At 39.9% G+C, this 19,738-nt stretch overlaps 1 protein-coding gene across 3 annotated transcripts in view; it reads right to left on the minus strand.

Annotated features, from left to right (window-relative positions):
* Positions 1-216: 216 nt before the first annotated feature.
* Positions 217-19,738, minus strand: part of LOC306904850 (tyrosine-protein phosphatase non-receptor type 14-like) — a 22,159-nt gene continuing 2,637 nt past the window's right edge. For 2 of the 3 annotated variants that reach the window (XM_079475005.1, XM_079475006.1), the window contains exons 2-20: positions 14,978-15,321; positions 12,389-12,558; positions 10,364-10,461; positions 9,609-9,676; positions 9,442-9,512; positions 9,099-9,186; positions 7,533-7,621; positions 7,311-7,398; positions 7,090-7,172; positions 6,511-6,562; positions 6,279-6,330; positions 4,680-5,995; positions 3,645-3,827; positions 3,379-3,507; positions 3,084-3,302; positions 2,228-2,356; positions 1,922-2,156; positions 1,612-1,775; positions 217-1,365 (exon numbers count right to left, since the gene is read on the minus strand). In XM_079475005.1, the coding sequence (XP_079331131.1) occupies positions 1,237-1,365; positions 1,612-1,775; positions 1,922-2,156; positions 2,228-2,356; positions 3,084-3,302; positions 3,379-3,507; positions 3,645-3,827; positions 4,680-5,995; positions 6,279-6,330; positions 6,511-6,562; positions 7,090-7,172; positions 7,311-7,398; positions 7,533-7,621; positions 9,099-9,186; positions 9,442-9,512; positions 9,609-9,676; positions 10,364-10,461; positions 12,389-12,558; positions 14,978-15,154 (3,540 nt within the window). In that variant the 5' untranslated portion in view covers positions 15,155-15,321 and the 3' untranslated portion in view covers positions 217-1,236. Of the gene's footprint in view, positions 1,366-1,611; positions 1,776-1,886; positions 2,157-2,227; positions 2,357-3,083; positions 3,303-3,378; positions 3,508-3,644; positions 3,828-4,679; positions 5,996-6,278; positions 6,331-6,510; positions 6,563-7,089; positions 7,173-7,310; positions 7,399-7,532; positions 7,622-9,098; positions 9,187-9,441; positions 9,513-9,608; positions 9,677-10,363; positions 10,462-12,388; positions 12,559-14,977; positions 15,322-19,738 lie in introns of those variants that run through there. The other variant, XR_013787671.1, reaches the window with a different exon arrangement.

Raw genomic sequence — 19,738 nt, forward strand, 5'->3', positions numbered from 1 at the left:
TATCACACTCCTAGACTAGTTATGACGTATGTGTTGATGCTTTATTTTACACAAATCAATAAACAATTTTTTGACAACAAATTTTCATTCGATAATCCCGACGAAATGCTGTTTTGTATGTCTGGTCCATCTTGTTATACACAGGACATGACGTTTATGATAACAGTTGGTCAAGTTGACTTTCTAAACCGTTACAATGAATATGACACAGAAGTTCACATAAAAATGCTTTATTGCATTGTTTGCAGAGGCAGCACATTTACAAAATAAAAGTCTGGTGAATAAATGCAAGATTGAGATTAAGAAGCGTAAGGTACAAAAATAATGCACGGATGAAAACACGAGTGCAAAGAAACCGATTTATTTATGAAAGCAAGTACAGTATATACATTTGAATTAAAAAAGGCATGCGTAGTTGTCTATTCTTTTCACAAAAATATGTCAGGAGAAAATATAAAATATTCACATCGATTAAGATATAAGTATAAGCTTCTTAACATTAGTTTTATTTCATAGAAACAAAAACTCTAATAACATTAATACACAACAGCTTTCGTGCCTGAATAAAAATAAGACGGTTTCAATATGCAGCATTTCAGCAATACTCCAATTGTTCAACAATAAATGTGAAAAACAATAGTACCGTAACTGACCTAAAATCTGAAATAAACAACAAGTTACAAAATAAACAAATATTAAACACAGCATAAATAAGGTATAAAATATACTGTAATAATACAAAACATCAACACTGGAAGGAGTTAATGGTATTTTAACGTTTATGTGCTGCCGTGTCACACATGAAAGAACTGAAATGAGTCTAGAACAAACTAGTTTCTTCGGGTTAACTCGCCTCGGCGCTAGACGTCCATAACGCTATATTTCTATCATACGATATCTAAACCCAAGGACCCGCATTTCATAAATCACAAGGACCACAGCTGCAACAAACAGTTACGTGTCCTACATCTTGGAAGTAAACTGTTAATGTCTTTAAAACTTTATCAGAAAATGACAGAATTGAGTGTTTAGAAGAACGTTCAGGCTGTTTCTTCAATCTCCCATTACGGTATGTCTTTAAGAAGTGAAGACATATCATTTTCTCTTTTGTTCTTGCTTCACTCTCAAACAACTTTAAACCTGAACTCCAGAGAGATTACACCTTATGTTGCATTTACTGCCAAAAGACAACAAACAGATGTAAGTTGTTTGTAGGATTATTGTCCAGGAAAGAGCTCAGATGAGTCTGGAGTGCTTGAGGAACTGAATGAGGACCTGATACACAAAGTTATACTGACAGACCGTCTGTACCATCAGCATCCGCTGCTGTCTCAAACGGCCCAACATCACTGCAACCTCCACCCGCTGAACAACAGACAGAACACACACAAAATCATGAACGTAACTGGCTTTGGTTGGAAGGCAAAATCTGAACATTAACGGAAAACTTTTGACGTTGTTTTTGTCATTTCTGGCCAAATTCGATTCACAAGAAGTTTAGAACAAATGTGTCACAGATCAAATCGAGTTAGAGGACCCCTGTATTATACAGTGCTCTTACACACAGGGGTCCTCAGGTCTGATGGAGAGAGAGAGAGAGAGCGTTCAGACCTGGTTGTGCTCCAGACAGCTGATCATGAGCTCTGTAAGGATGACCACCCCGGTGCGACCCACTCCTGCACTGCAGTGAACGACCACCGGAGGATTCAAACTCTTGGACGTGTCCAACATGCTGTTCGTGTGACGCCGGACCGACTGGATCTCTTCAAGATACGCTAAGGAGAGAAAGACGAAACGCTAAGAGCCAGAACACCTCGAATCGTACTCTGTCCGGTGTGGCCTATGGTAAACAGAAAGTATTTAATTCACTTTAATCAAACTATCACCTCCGGGGTGAAATATGGCCCAGTATGGATCTTACACAGAAATCCCTGCACATATTCCGGGTAGCCGTGTTCGGGCCAGTCCGTGTACTGCAGATGCCAGACGGTGCGCTCCTGCCCCGACAGCAGATGCTTCACCTTCAACCCTGTGGTTGCATAGCAACCAGAGTCCGTGCGGAACTTGGTGGTGACCTTAAACTTGCCGTGCGTGGCCGAGTTGTGTTTGGAGCCCAGTTTGGGCCAGTACCTGTGACTCTTCGAGCGTCCGCCCTCCTGTAACACCACACAATGTGTGAAATACTTCAAACAACGCTTTTCATTCGTTCAATCAGGACCGGCCGTACCTCCTCGGCTGTAACCATGGCGATGACACTGACTCCCTGCTCCCAGATCATCTGCCAGAAATCGTGGCAGGTGTTGGGCAGCGGGCCTTGGGTGGCGATGTAGTGCCACTCTTCTCCACAAATCGTCACCTACACAAACACACAGAGAGAGTTCACTTTAAATAAAACACGTGGGAGATAGTGGACCTTTTTCACCTTTCTCAGCACAGGTAGTGCTACTATAGCGGTGAATGTATCTTTTTTGCATTCTTATTTGAAGCAAAAACTCAACGATAGTGTTTTTACTACTTTCAAAAAAATGAAAAAAATTATAATAATAGAGTCAAAAGAGAAAATGATATCAAATTTGACTTCCACATGCGCTCGAAAAACAGCTGCCATACATCTCCTGCATTTTTAGATGCGTAACAGCACCCTCTGCTGTACAACAGAGTAAACACGCTAGGCTGGCAGGAACCGTTGCATCATAAATGTCCTAAAAAGAGTTCATTGGCTCTTCCAAGCTTTCTAAAGCTGTTTAAAAGACAAATCCTCCCTGACTGGAGCATCTCTGTGCTGGTGCACATGATGTCACCAAACGTAAAGAGAGTTTAGCCATGTGTGGTTGTCAACAGGGGGGCACTAGCTGACATCCAAGGGGGCTTCGGGATGACTAATAATTGAATATGAGACAAAACGAGACAAAATGAGCATTGCAAAACCAAGAAATGTCTTAATATCTGTCCATTTCTATATCGAATAAAAGCTTTGCCAGTTATTGTCAAGCTCTGAAATATATTATTGGGTGGGGGCTTTGAATGTTGTTAAATACAGTGGGGGGCCTTGGAGTCAAAAGGTTCAGAAGCCATGTTCTAACCTTAATGTGAGAGGCGTTGATGTATCCTGTGTTGTTTTCTTTGTTCGGCACGAGTTCTACTCGGTTCTCTTCATACGGGAGAACATCTCTGAAGCGATTGCGCTCGATGTTGTCCGGCAGCGTCGCCGTGCTGAAAACGGATTTCGATTTTTTCTTAGGAATCTGTTCGTATTCAGTAAAGAGTCTCTCTTCTTCTAACTTGAGCTCCAGCATCTGGCACTGAGAAAGAGAGAGATTTTCATTTAGAACACATGAACTTGCCTGGACTGAGAAATCCGTAGAAATGTCTGCTCACCCATTCATCTGTGCTGTTGTGTTGAGTCGTGTGTTTGGTCACGTGTTCAGCGGGCATGTGTGTGACATACAAGCCGTTGAGAGCGGCCATCATCAGCGGCCTCTTCTCCATCTTCTGTTTCTCAAGAGACTTCGTAAGAAAAAACAAACCTGTAGTTACAATCACGAACATGAGGTCTACATCATCTCTCTCTCTCTGAGAATCCATCGAACATCACAGCGATGTCTAATAGATCGATTTTTGAAGTCGGGGTGGAGGTGTCCTACCCTCTGAGCGATCTCTCTCTCCACGATACTGTCCTCGATGGAGAACATCTCAGAGACGGGCCGTTCTTTTACCGGCTCTTTCCTCACTCTCTCCTTCACACAGGTCAGGTCGGGTTCAGAAACAGATGTGGTGCCGCTGAGACCGGTCTGATCCACGACATCGGCGGTCTCATCGCTACTGTCCTGAAGACACAAACAACACCAGATAGTCTCAGACAGTTTATCCCCCAACGGTGGCCTGTAGCGGTATGACAGGGGAGCTTGTTATGAAATCTTCGTCTCAAGATGTCAAAACACTCGCATTGACAAATTTCCGTTTTATTCATTTTAAGCAAGGTACGACATGTTTAAACATTTTTATTGCAAAACTGAACCAAAATTCTCACTACCGTAACAATTTAAAACTGCCAATCCCATTAACATGTTTTTTGATGCCTAAGCGAGTGTTTATTAATCATACATAATATGAAGTATATAATTATATTAATAGACATGTGACATTTTTTAAATGTTGAAAACTATCTGTGGCGTTAATGAGAATGACAGAAGTCGTATTCGTGACAAGAGAATATTAAGTCTTATACTAGAAAAATATAAAGTCATCTGTTAACCTGTTAGACATTTGAAAGGTTCTGGTAGATGTGTTTCTTCACATAAAATCAAACTTAATGTAAATATAGTGTGTAACCAGCGTTGTAAAAATGTTACGGAGGATGAGAACATCAGTCATGGGCACTTCTTTCTTCGACTATTTCTTCATCAGGTGAACATCGGTTTTGTTTTGGGATGTTCATTTTATTCAGTTTAAATATCAACATATAATGCACTCAGATAAATGAGGACGTGCATTTCAGCAGAAAAAAGTGCCACCATATTTAAAGACACACATCTGGGATGGCATAAGAAGCGTATCTTTAAATGCAACACCCAACACTAGTGTGTGGATCTCTAAAAGTGTTGCACTTCAGTCGCACACAAACACAGAAGTTATAAACGTGAGGAATTTGAACAGGCGATAGGAGATAACAGCTGTACCTGCTTTGGGTGCCGCAGGGCCGTAGTGCTGCCGGTCTGTCGGGACCCCGGGTATTCCGGCGGGGGTTTGTTGGGAATGTTGGCGAGAGCCGCCTGATACTGAGCGCTAATATCCTCATTCAGACCGGGAATGTGAACATCCAGATCCGAAGCGTCCTCCTCTTCGCTCTCACTGCTGTGAATAAACATGGTGACGTTGGAGGGGGTCTTCTCATGCTGGTACATAGACTGACCAGTAGGCGACGATGATTTCTGCGCATGCACCTCTTTGGGCTTTGCCGGGTGTTGCGCGGCCTGCTGGTGAGCGGGCGGAGCTTGTTCTCGCGACGTGTTCCTGCGAGGCAGAGCGACGTTTCCGTGGGTCTCCGTGAACCGCTGGCTCCCCACCACTTCCACGCTGTGACGTTTTCGAGGCGTGCCGCAGTGCTTGAGCACCATGAGCGGTGCGCTGACCTCCTGCAGCGACTGATGCATGACCGTCGAACTGTCCGGCTGGAAGGTCTTCACAGACAGCTGCACTTTTCTCATGACCAGCTCTGGACTGGAGTTACCCATGCAGCGCTGCCTGTGGCCGGCCAGGTCCGGGGTGCTCGTGGCTGGACGAAACGTTGGATACGGAGGGGGCGGACGGGATAGATAGTTCCTCAGCATGTTAGCGGCCGCCGTCATGTAACTCGGCTCTTCTGCCCTTCCGTTAGCGACCTGCTGCTGCATGTTGGCGAGCTCCGGGGTGCTGACCGTGTGCGAGATGCCGTTTCCCGCACCAGTGGAGGGATGACCGGGCCCGTGTGCAATCCCGGGCACAGAGTGGGATGGCAGAGGTCCCATGTGTTGTCCGAACGGAGGGTGAGAAGCTCTTGCCGTCCCGTTCGGCCCCAAGTACAACCCGCGTTTCCTCATCTCCGGCTGACTGTACACTAAAACCTGCGGCTGCTGGTATACGTGCGTGTTTGTGATGTTCAGACTGCGCAGAGACTGGCTATGGCAGCTGCTGTTGGGCGTAGTCGCAAAGACTTGCCGCTTTTGGTGCATGACGGCGTCGTAATCGGGGGTGGGACGGTAGGAAGGTGCGATGATGGCCGAGTGACGGTGGCTGGGGATGTAGTCGGGACGCATCAGTTCACTGCCGGGGATGCAGAGATTGGATGACATGGGAGAGGAATGCAGAAACGTCTGAGAGCGACTGAGCGAGCTGACGCTCGGAGTGCTGCATATGCTGCCGTTGTGAACGGAGCCGTTCGGAAAGCCGAACTCTATGGGACATCGGTCAAGACTGCTTTCTGATTTACAATACGGGTCATCGTGGAAGATGCTGTCTGCGAAGAACAAATGACAGAGACGTGACTTTCCTAAAATAGTGCTCTGCTTGCAGTGCATTGTGGGTATTATTATTTTTTTCTCTCCGACTCTTGCATGAGAATAGCTCAAATGGTTATGGGCTTACACAAAAACCATCAGTCTTCTCTTCCAAGAGACATTACGGAAAGAATTGAAACTAACAGTGAGATTTACACATGTACATAACAAACCAGACAAACAGAAAGGATCAAATATCATCCAATACGTCACACGTTTAATGCGGAATAGAGTGAATTTCACCTTGAGAGCCCTGTCTGTCCTGATAGTGGTCTGTATATGAAGACGCCTTTGACTGCAAAATATGAGACAAAGTTGGATTTTCAAAAAAAGAAAGCTCAAATGAAATGCTGCAATCTGATTGGCTGACTTTACAAAACATCCACTCTAGTCTGTTTCATTACACACTGTCATTGACTTGAATGACTGCATTTGTTTTGGAGACGCTGAATGAAGCTATGATTGAAGGTCATACCGCTCTGTTCCAGGTGTGTCTTCTCCTGACTGGCACAGGTGATCGTGAAGGCCTGCGGTAATGCGAGAGAATTTTACACTTGAATGCAGTAAATTCTCAATCACACACATCAGTAAACTGACAGAGAGAAAGTCTAGTTAGTTAGTACTACACTTTTCTTTCCCTGGACGGAGTGACCTAGGGGGAAACTTGCGACTTAACATAGGAGAATAAATACATTAACAAAAGTAGTCTTTTGTTGCAATATGCGTTATTTAAAGCAATAATATGCCATTAAATCGATCTGAACGGATTAACTAGTAAATGTTTCTTCTCTACCACCTGCGTGATGTCATCACCTATATTGTTAAACCAACTTGGTTCAAACAACATAAGTTCGAGGAAGTTACTATGTTTTCGGGAAACATTTGTGACTAGATCGTTAGTTTCTCCTACGAGCTATGGTACTGTAGTGGTTAACCAGCGAGTTATGACGTTGCTCGGGAAAAGGGCACTCCTGAAAGTAACAATCTCTTAAATGCTTTCTGAAAACTTTATTGGAAAACTTTATTAGAAGCATTCTTTTGCTTTGAGACTCACTCAGCAGAAATCTTGTTCTGTCTGTAGAACTTGTGTCTGGCCGTAAAAAGGCGTGCGATGTATTTGGCCATTTCCATATCGTCCTAAAGACAAGAAAAAAAACATCCAGACCAAAACGCATTCATCATAAAACAGAAGCAATGGGATGACATGGGAAGGAAGAATAGAACAGAATAATCAGAACAGGGGAAATAATGATCATTTGGGAAGAATGTGCTGACCAAGTGGAACATGATGGTGTCGTCTCTGCTGGTTATCTCTACAGTGATGGCCGATTTGTTGTGCCCGATGGTGCCGATATCTTTCCAACTAAAAGAGGAGAAATTCAAGAAACAGCTTCTACATTTGTACATCAATGTGTGTGTAGTTAATCTCATTCACTGCAACTGGACGACATTTACACATCCGGTTGAATAATACTATAGACAAACATGATGTGTTACCGGTGGAGCATTATGGATCTGCCGTTCCTGTGTTTGACAAACACGCCGATGAAAGACACGCCGATGATGATGTCATTGGTGTAGTTATCCTGAAAACACAACACAGAAACATTCACATCATGTTCAGTGTAATGCGTGACACCAGGCAATGCAGGTGTTAATCATTTATTAACACTGGAACATAAAACAAGAGTTGCACGTGTATATTTGTAGCATTATCGATTTTCTTTTTATGGCATCATCATTAAGATCATGCTCCATGAATATATTTAGTGAATTTCCTACCGTAAATATATCAAAAGTTTATTTTTGTGTGCAAAATCGCCAAGAACAACACTTACAAACTTGCACTTACACTTGCTGCTGTCTGCTCTTTGAGAATTACCCACTCAAATTTGGTATCTATGTAAAGCTTAGAATTTCAGCTTTGGGATGCATCTACTCTCCACAACATCAATAATGCGGTAAGCCAATAGAAAGCGTTTAAAAAAACCTGTTTCTTAGCAACGGCCTGCTACAGCGCCTCCGATGGACAACTTCAAAGGCGATTTTTGCACCCTTACACTTCAGATTTTTTTCAAATAGTTGTATCTTCCCCAAATATGGCCATTGTCTGACAAACCATACATCAATGGAAAGCTTATTTAGTCAGTTTCCAGATTATGTTAAAATCTCAATTTCGTAACATTTATCCTTTATGACTGGCTTTATGGTCCAAGGTAAAAAAATACGAATAAACAAAAATAATCTTTGAAGAATGTCTTCTTGGAAAATCTTTAGTATGCCTTCACGTTTTGGGTTTCTCATTCATAATGTATTCACTTTGTCTTTTAAAAAGATTATATAGTTGTCGATTACGTGGCGTGATTTTGTGATGTTTAATATGTACAGCAACTTGAAGGATATGCACAAAGCAACAATAACTAAAGTATGTCAGATCAACAGACCGGATGAACAGACTGTGACAGCCTTGAGCGTCTGTGTGACATATACAGCTCGCATGGCAAGAAAACAAAGATAAACAGAAAGCGGCATGCAGACAGAAGGTCTATAGTTTGGGCGATGTGCCTTCCATACATGCGAAGCCTCAAACTTGACCGGACCATAAGAGAAAAAGCCCTCTTTCAACAACAATGTGACAGGCGGTCTCCATATCTACACAGACACGCTCGTACAAAAAGACGAGCTTTTGTAATTTATTGCACTTATTTCATCCATTTGATAGAAAGATTGACCAAAATGCAATAACGTCATTTGAGGCAGATGCCGATTCATTCAACGTCCCTCAAATTTGCCCGATTAACCGGCCGGCCTCTAACAATTAATCGCAATTAATCGTAATGCAGCCCAATATTTGATTTCTCTTTTTTATCTCCAAAATGACATAAACACTTAATGGACTAAACACGTCAATTTCATTGTGCTGAGAAACTGAGAAAAGCCTGGTCCATAGACAATACATTTACAATCATTCAGTCAGGCAAATCATTACTTTTACATTTTTGCTTTTTTATGATATTTATTCATTTAAAATCGCTCGGCGTAGACAAGCATGCCCACACTTACTTTTGCGGGAAAACTTTCCTGACCAAAGCCATCCAACTTCTCCACCTCCTTAATGTACAGCAGCTCCGCCTCCGCCTGGGGCATGTGACTGAAACACAACATACGGATCAACATACAAACACACGGCCGAATATCTAGAACAACATACAAACACAGAACACACAACCAGATCAACATACAAAACAGTCAACACAACAACTCAACACAGATCAACACACAACAAAAACATAAACATACAAACACAAAACATACAAAATGTAACTGATCAACATTAAAACAACACACAAGCACACAACAAGAAGTGTTTGTGAATGGAATAGAGGAGAGTGCTGTAATAGTTCACCAGTGACTCTTGTGTTCCTCCGCTACGGCCTGTGTCCATTCCTCCAACATCTTATCAACATGAGCCCAGCTCTACACACACAAACAGACCATAGTGAGGAAAATACATTATGGATTAAAGTCTTAAAAGTCTTACAACAATCCTGGTGTCATGCAACACGCACTTACCACAGGGAACAGAACATACTCCCTGAGGAAATCTTGAGACACAAACTGAGAATAATCTCCAAAGTCAGCTGGAAAGAAGAACAAAAAACAAAACAAGTCAATACAAATACATTTGTTCAGTTGGCTGATGCTTTCAAATCAAATTACTAAATATGATAATACAAAATGAAAAACACTTCAGGCACTGTCATATAAAACATTTCAAAATTGACTGTCGTTCACATAGATATACATAACTAGATGCCACATTACCATCTGTTTCTATGGCCTGTGTTGCTAAGTCTGCGGTTTTCCCTTGGAATACGGTTATTTTTTAACTGTTGCGGCGGTTATTTAGCTGTCAATCCTAAAATTATTTAATTAATTAATGTTAAGTTGTGTTATTTGGACTATAGGGACATAAGGCTCGAGATGATATTGTTTCAAAGATCTGGCCCCCTGGGCGGCAAGCCGGTCTGTTAACACTCAAGAGCAAGATGACGGAGCGTTTGCAACTACTGTATAAGCAGATATGATAATGTAGACTTATTTAGTGTTGTGTAAGCTCAAACATTATATTTGCTAAACTAACCACATGACCAAAACTAAAGGGTATACCATTTTTGGGAATTCAAATCCTTGTTGTTTTTACAGCCATGGGTGCACGGTGTGTGAGTGACTTCACTGGACTGTTCCAAGATGGCGGACACATATACATGCCTGGAGCACTTGAATGGGGCATCTGGTTCTTTATATCTATGGTCGTTCACACAAACCTTGTACGGCGAGTCCTGCCAGTCGGATGCCCTGCTCTACGGTACAGTGTAGACGTCCGCTCAAGACGTCCTTCTTCACCTGCAGGTAATACTGATACCTGAAACACATTCATGGATGAGTTACTAACATTTACCGAGGAATCAACGTTTTAGACATGCATGTTAAGAGGAAACTACATGTGATATCACAACCTCTTCTTAAGATTAATACATCACAATGCATCTGCTACAGTTCTCAAGGCTCTTATAAAAAAAATCTTTCTTTTTTGTTAATTTCAAGTTCGCCTCAAATCTTCCATTTATGGCTGAAATGCTAGAAAAACAAATATCCTTGCGAGGTTTTCTTGGGAATTACAAAAGACCGACTCCTCCTAGCATTTAAATCACGTCAAGCTGGTTTTGCCGAGGGTTTTTCCTAGTATATATTCTGGAGTTCTGGTTTCTTCATCGCCTCTGGCATGCATATGTTTTCTAGCTCTCAGTGTAAATACAACTGTAAATACAACTCTTCGACCAGAATATTACTGGAATTGAATGTTCATTATACATTATAAATGAACACAATACATTCAATTGGATGTTAAAACATTGCAGGGTTAATGGGGATGCTCTGATCAGGACTTTTGCATCGATTTCTTATCATGGTGATCTGTGATCAGATCCCGATTCCAATGCTTCAAGCTTTATATAACTGATATGTAAGCTCTCTGATCACGTTAACCTTTTTTTCAGTTAAAGGAATACCATAGATGTCTGAATATTTTTGTTATATTTTTTAAGTAATTATTATTAAACTTAAAAACAAAAGTGCAGAATCAGGTTTGTCGTATTAAATGCTTTGATGTCGTCAAATTGCGATCGGTTCGTAAGATCGGCCAAGTTTTGCGAGAACCCATCGAGTCATTAAATGTGATTATCGGCCAATAGCGATCTGCGGCCAATTGAGCCGAGCATCCATAATGGCCAGGGTATCATTTTATCACTGTTGGAACAAAAGATATTAAAAAGGTCCCACTAACTGTGATTTTATTTCATTCTGGCAAAAAAAACACTCAAAAGAATGGAGCGGTTCACATTTAAAGGACTAACCAGGTGGAAAAAAAAGACAAATAATAACACATTCATGCAAAATAAAATAAAACAGGGTGTAATACAGTATGTTAGTATTAAATGATGACAAGTAGCTGCTTTCTTGTAGCTCATTGGTGAAGCATGGTGCTAGCAACACCAAGGTCATGGGTTCAATCCTAGGGATTGCAAATCGCCGAAACAAATGCGAAGTATAATGCAATGTATGTCGCTTTCTTCTGCCAAATTTGTCAATGAAATGTCAATGTCTTAGTTGGGTGTAAAGGTCTCATTCTCCTTCCTCTGTATATCTGTGAATTCTTTCTTTATTTCTGTTGCTATTTCTTGAGCATGAAGGTTATAATCTTTACCGTCCTGACCTGTCATTACAGTGTGAGCGAGCCACCGTTACCCTTTAATTACCCAAACATCGGTACAGGGACTGATCTGAGACCTGTGAGATGTCTGGAAGTGTTGGCCAATCGTGTGTCCTCGGAGGCTCAAATCATTGTGACTGATCTCTTTTCATGCATGTTAAGAAAAGTTGCATACAGTAGATCGTGAGCCTAAAGTGTCACTGGACGTTTTTCAATGGCAGTCTGGGTGAACAGACGCACTTACATGTCAAGGCTTTTATATTAAACAGCTACACTTTCATGTTTAAATGTGCAAAAAGTGTGAAATGCGAACATCGGCTTCTGAGCTGTAGTGACCGGCCAACAGGTGGCACCATTCTCTAAAGATACTATTAATGTTTAACAATTACTACATCATCCAAACAAACAAAAAAGACAGAATAAAGACCAAAATCACTGTTGTGGCGTACTGCGACGGAAAACAGCCAAATGTATACGAATGTAAAATGGCACTTTTTATATGTGTGTAAAATGACTGTACATGTGCGGGCATGATGAAAATATACATTTTAGAAAAAAAGACAAGATTGGAAAGACGCACCTGGTGACTTCCTGCTCGAGTCGAGAGACACTGGGGATGTAGAACATCACCCCGAAGAAAAGCATGGGCTCGCTGCCAAACTTATCCAACTGTTTCTTCAGAGCTTTCTCCAGATCAACCCATCTCTGTGACTGAGACTTTGTGTGGAACCACAGGCCGAAATAATGAGTCTGACAGACACAAAGAGTAAATTACACTTCAACGTCAAGTACTCTCATAAATCGAGTCAAATCTGTATTAAAAGAACAATTGCATTTTTTTATTTAAGTCTATTCACAATGATTTTAAAAGACCAACTATTGGTTTAAAATATTTTATTACATTTTATAACTATCCGTCATAGCATCTATGTTAGCCCATGTAACCAACTATAGACAATTTTGAAATTTGGCACATTTGTCACTGTTCACCAAAGTTTAAACTTAACTCAATACAAAAATTTTACTAACTTTTATATATTGAATTTCTCAAACTATTTCTGAATTTAACTTAATTCAAACAAGTTAATTCAAGATGTTTTGTTGAGAATGAATTTTAGTTCCCAGCATGCTTTGCGTGAGACTGCATTAGGAGAGCAAATGTTTAAATATGGTTTTATTTAATGAGCTTTTAAAAAGAAAAAAGGCTTGTTTATGATAAATGTATATTTATCTAGTAATGTTGAAAGAGTTTGTTGTATTTTTGACTTTTGGGGTTACGATCATGCAGAAGTCTGGTGTTTAGGGTTAGGTTGTGGGAGGGGCCAAGCAGTCAAGCAGTCGTAATTGTTGTATTTAACTATTATTTTTTTTGTACATTACTTAAAAAGAATTAACATGCATGAGAACAACTCAAAACTTGATAGTTCAGCTCACTTAAAATTGGAAACATCATAACTGAAAAAGATTTGATGCGACTGATTACCTCAAATTATTTTAGTTTTCCCAACGTATTCAGTTAGTCTGAAACGTTACCAAACGAAATCTGAAGTGTCAAATTGTTTATGCTCATACCTTTTTAGCCCTAAGTCCAGTGCCTGGCATGAAGAAACACTTATGACAAAAAGTTGTTAAAAGATTTTTGATTCATTAAACGGTTATACCACATTGACACCAAAATGGACTTTTGTGTATTGATATGAAACTTGGCATTTGTCATCACAACTTGGAAAAAGTAATCACAAATCAACTTTTGAAAACTTCTGCCTAATTATATGTGCGGCCTCTTTATATGCTTATACCAAGTCGAAAGATTTCCCATTCGACTTTGGGTGTCCATTTTAAATGTTGTCATTAAATACAGCCGCAATTACATATCGCTAGGTTACTTGATATGTTCTGTCAGCACAGCTCTGAGGGTACTTACAGTGCAGCGCCCCCAGTGGTCAAAAGACACAACTGAATTTATTCAAATGCCTTTATCATACGGCTTGTTGGAATGCTTGATTCTGATTGGCCAGTCGCAACATTTGCTGGTTTGTTATTTCCAGATAACAACCTCTAAAAACTAATAACACACGGTAACACGGTTGTTTTGTTGACAAATTAATAACTTATATGACATTATATTTACAAACGATTGAACCAAATTGCCTGTTCTTACCTTAAAACCAAAAGTGAAAGGCTTTTCCTCACGGAAGGTCTACATTCTGTAAAAATGAGCTAATAAAATATTTTAAATCCACATTTCGTGTCTATTGTTTCCTCATGTGGCAAGTAGCTGCGTAATAAGAGGGATAATGTACAGGCAGACGGTTGTTATCGCAGAAATAAGCCGTGTCATCATGTTTTTTGTTATCGTAACAAATGATAAATCGGCCAAATAGTCATGTGACTGTTATCATACGATACCAAATTGTCATTTTCGATCATACGTTCCCGAGCACCACGCTGAATCTACTTGAAATCATACTTTTTATACACCTCCCCCCAAACTTGTATGATTGACATATTATATATATTTATTTTCAAGCACCTACAGACTCTTATCAAGTCTCAAAGTCCCACAAATTTGACCATAAGCAAGCTGATCAGTATCGGGACAGTATCTTTGGTTTCTAGCACTGCTAAAGTGTGGGCACGTTGCATTTTCTTCATAGTTTTGTGTCAACTTTAATGCAGTCTCTCTCTCACCCTGTGAAATGAACACTTGATTTTATCGTTGCTTTTGCTTACAAGGCTTTGAATATAAACACGTCCTGTTATGACTGGCTAACATCTTTGCAAAGACTAAACACCATAACACATGTGGAACTGTTTGGAAAACTACACATTGATAATGGCAACAAGTCAAGTTCAAACAGTTTGAACCATACTATAAAAGAATACAGCAGCCTGTTTTTGGCCTGCAAATCATACACGTATGCGTGAATTCAAGGTGCAAGGATTTAAAAGAAACAACTAAATACAAATAATGAATAAAGTATGAATTATTATAGGTTGGATTTAGGTAAATTAAGACTCTTACTGACACTAAGATGACTGTCAAATTGTGTCCCAATTGACCCATTAAGCATTACATACTTACGCTCCCCATCAAAAAGTGACTGATCACTACCGTCTTTAATTCAAAAATGAAAACCAACGGCACAAAGCAAAGACGATCACTCACCTCTCGTAACTCAAGCCGCTGCGCGACGGCCTCCAGACACTCTTGACCCGTGCTCTCCACCGACAGCGTGCACTCGATCACATCATTACTCAGCATACGGATACGCGTCACAAAGTAGTTCTTACTCAAGACATTATAACGCCGTGTGCGACTTCGTATTTTCAGGCCAAAAGGCATGACGAAGCCTGCGTTCGGATTGTCCGCACAAGCGTTTAAATGTCAGCGGTCAGTGACTGGACTCCATCAGCTCTGCTTCACCTGATGATGACCAACATCCACGCTGCTGAGGTAATGAGCCAAGCCCATCACCACGACCAGACACGGAACAAACAACCAGAGAAAATCTGTGAAAAAGAAAGTACGCCTTTGAGTGATAGAAATATACCTTGGTAGTATAGAAAGGGCTCACCAAAACTAAAAATGTAATGTGTTGTGTCAGGCTTGACAGGAATGATGGTCTGATACAAAACAGTTGATTCAAGTGTGCTATTAGTGAACTAAGTTAAAGCAAAAACGTGCATGGGGCGACATGGATGACGCATACTGGACCGTGCGATTGCCACGATCGTGCGATATTCGCCCCAAATGCATCTTCCGTGCAAGGGAGCGCGATTCTTCACTTTGGGTTCGAACCCACCATAACATTTAAAATATACATAAAAGAACATTTTTATAGAAAAATGGGGCTGATAAAATCGCAAATATATTGGAAAAGTACACTTACAAGTATACTAGTAATTACACTTCATACTTAAAGTATATTTAAAAATATACTTGAACCCAATTAAACTTAAAATGAACATGAATTATACTTGTTTATTGTAAGGGCAAAGGTGACATGGGAAGGTGGACTTTTTGTCCTTTCTGGAGCTTTCATTACATAAAACAAATCACAGTAAACTAAATTCAAGTCATACAAAATAAACCCAAATTCAAATCAGTGTCTGAGGATAATATGTCCGTTTTCTTTATGGGTGTACCATTTTTCCTTTATCTTACTTTCCAAAGACAAAACAATCGTTCCCCATAGTCAGATACTGTATCTGGGATGTCTGCGTTTCCTTTGAGAGTAAAACCACACATGAACTAACTCAACATTTTCAAAAATAAATAACCTTTCAAAATAACCTTACAATGGTTTCTTCAAGAAAACTCACTGCCGCAAGAGTTGTTAAAAATGTGCTGCTAAAGCTCTTTAAAAGAAAACATCAACAAGGAGAACAGTGGGAAAGCGTATAGACTTCTAGAAAAACCTACAACCACAAATGAAAGGCCTACATGCACAAACATGACTGTTTATTGTCGATAAAGTCCCCGTCTGAGGGACTCTTCAGATTTACATCAATATAACAGTATATTTCCTACTAGACCGAGATCACAAGAATCAGACTTCTGGATAGCCTTTATCACTTACTTACTATAAACAAATGTATATTTTTTGTAGAGAATGTGAGTGGGGTTGTGGGTTATGGGTGGTGGCCGGCTCTTGTTCTGGAGTTCTGGGTGGATGTTTACTGGACGAAGTCAAAAGAGAGAAACCACAATGTGGGCTTACGATGACATGTTTGAAGCCTGATATATAAAAACTGCATGGATTTACTGAATAAGAGCAAATCCACTTATATTATGCAACAATATAGAAAAACCTATCACCATTGGACATAACAATGCAACTTTTTATGTTGGCAAATACCCAATAACAACACTTGATTGACCACAACAATTGGGCATCAATGAAAAGAAAACGATCATAATGATTGTGTTCTCTACCACGCACAAAGCATATTGTTAACATACGAATTGTATTGTTTCTTCTGCTGAAAATCTCATTACCGTACCGCATACTGATTTTGTCTAAGTGAATTTGTTGCTTTCATTTTATATAAGTAAAATTTAAACTTTCTGACAAAAACAATTGAATGTTCAACTAGATGTTCTCATATGACAATCTTTTTACAGAATATTCATGTACAGTATAATAAAAATAAAGAATAATGGAAAGAAAAAGTGTAAATGACTGAGGTTCTCATCCTCCGTAGCATTTTTAAAGGACACAAACACACAGATATTTACATTAAATTAGATTTTATGTGAAGAAACACATATACCAGTACCTTTCAAATGTCAGGTTAACAGATTTCCTTATATTTTACTAGTTAAAAACGTAATATTCTCTTGTCATGCTGTGTACATGACTCATTCATAATTTCATTCTCATTACAGATACAGGTAGCTTTCCACATTTCAAAAATGTTACATGTATAATTTTCTATAAAATTGTACTTCATTAATGTCTTATTATGTATGATTTATAAAAACTTGCTTAGGCATCATGGCCACGCTTTCTTTTGTTGCATTGACAGATTTAAATGGTTGCGGTAATGAGAATTTTAAAAGCATCAAGATCAAAACTGTGTCTAAATGAATGCTTTTAAACATGTCATACCTTGTTTTGTTGATGCGACATTTTACTTCACTCAAAACTGAAAATTCTGTTGACTCCCATAGCAGGGAAAATAAATACTACGGGAGTCAATGGGGGGCAAGATCTGACATTCTTCTAAATATATTCCTGTGTGTTTACCAAAACAAATAAATGCATACAGGTTTGGAACAATCTGAGGACGAGTAATTGATGACAGAATATTAATTTTTGATTGAACTACCCCTTTAAGAAAATCATGTTTGACATCCTTACACCAAGAGTGTTTGCGAGAATTACCCTGATGTTGTTTACAATAATAACAACCAAGCTCAATTTTCATGTATCCCAGGTATCACCGTATGTGTTTTTAACAACAACCTGTTGTCTTCTCAATCAAGAAAGACCAACAAAAAAAAAAAGAGTTCTACTGTATGTGGGACCCTCGTATCTGTGAACGTCACGGTCCGATGCTACATCTAAACAGTACCATATAAACAACAAGCATTCACATACCGAACATCCCAGACTTCTGTTTGTGTTTCACGAGCCGGGGCTTTTGAGAGCTACTGAAATGCATTTAACCAAACCTTGCAACTTTAGTTTTAGTCTTCATTTCACGTTCAGCTAGAGAGGAGTAAACCCAGAACAACACAAATGACAGCTGAAATGTGTCGGGTCTTGTCGAGCTCTGGCTGTGCCGAGCTGATAGTCCATTTGGAGTTCTGCCCAGATTCCAGGCCAAAAACACAACACACCTGGCAAAGGAATGCTTCCAGATCTGTGTGTGTGTCAATGAGGAATTATAAAACGGTCAGATCTGGTGCTTGATTCTGATTGGCCGAGTTCTAAGCCGTAATAAAATAGCCAGATTCATAATGGCTGACCGCACACAAAGCCTAAATATCCTCTTATTTACTTAATTTTATGAAATCTTGCCATATGGAATAACCGTTTTATTAAAGCAAAAACGGTCGTGCCACAGCGCCCTTAGCGCGCTGTAACCCACTGCTTCTTGGGGCTTATTGCTTTATCGCACAACGTTCACAAAAGCAAGAATATGAGCACACGTAGGTTATGCACACCACAATTATAAAGGATGTGCCACAACGGTTGACCAGTTGTTCAACATCCGACACTTAAAAGACACGATTCACAAATACCTGAGAGACGCTGCTTTTCTGAAAGTGTTTTGCACACAAAGAAAATCATTTACATGTCGACTTTCATGTAAAGCGCCTTTCACCACATGTAAGGAAAACTGTTTACACCGATTCATGCTGTAATTGTCCGTGTCATCTCTCACCTGTGCGTGTGAGGACGAAAGTGCTGTCAGACAGGTGACGGTGGGTCTGTCTTTACAGCGTAATAGGATCATTTAGTTATTGTGGAAAATTAAAACAATTTCTTTCTAAAATAGGACAGGAAGTCTGTGACACAAGACATCACCAAAACCAGAAATGGCAATGTACCTTTAAAGTCCCAGTGAAATCAAATTCAAGTTTGTGTTGCTTTTACTATCTGTTTGCCTGAGGATATCTATAAACTAGTGTGCTCCGAAAAAATGTGCAAAAATCACACTTAGAAGATAAAGGCATTCCAAACTTACGGCCTCTGATTTCTGCCAAAATGGATCTGCACTTTTTGTGACATCATCCCGCACTTCAGCTTATAATCAAATTCCATGCAGTGGAACTAACTATACAAGTAAACTAAACATTATTGCATGTTTTTTCCATAAATCTTTCGTCTATTTTTGCCTGTATGACATTTATTAAAAAGTTTAAATGACCAACACACAACTTCAATCGGAAATAATGTATCTGTCCCCGTTTTACCAGCCACGATGAATGTTCACTCATCAGATGATGCACAATATATGTATGTATATGTATATTCATTGTTGATATTTATAATTCTTCTGCTTTCACAAAGACTAGCGATGTGAGGATTCACCGTAAGCCGAGCAGAGTGAATCCTTACATCCCTACATAAGACAAATGCTCACAGTTCTTTATCACTCCACACTAAAGTGCTTGCTCTCTCTCACGCTCTTAATAATGACATTCAGCAACACGTTCAAACCTGCTCTCTGCTCCTCAATAACAACCATTACAACTGAGAGTCAACCTTTACTTTAACCTGTGCTCTGCATTTGTCAATCACAGAATCACACCACTAACTCTGAAGAATGACTTGCGTAGTGTTTTCTGCTTAAATGATAAAGAGAACAAAAGCTATGCACTCACCGACCACTTCAATAATGCAAATATCTAACCAGCCAACCACGTGACAGTAACTATAAAAAAGTCATAAGCATCTGCTGAGGTTTAAACACA

Source organism: Barbatula barbatula (genome assembly GCF_947034865.1).
Source record: "Barbatula barbatula genome assembly, chromosome: 15".
Lineage (NCBI taxonomy): Eukaryota > Metazoa > Chordata > Actinopteri > Cypriniformes > Nemacheilidae > Barbatula > Barbatula barbatula.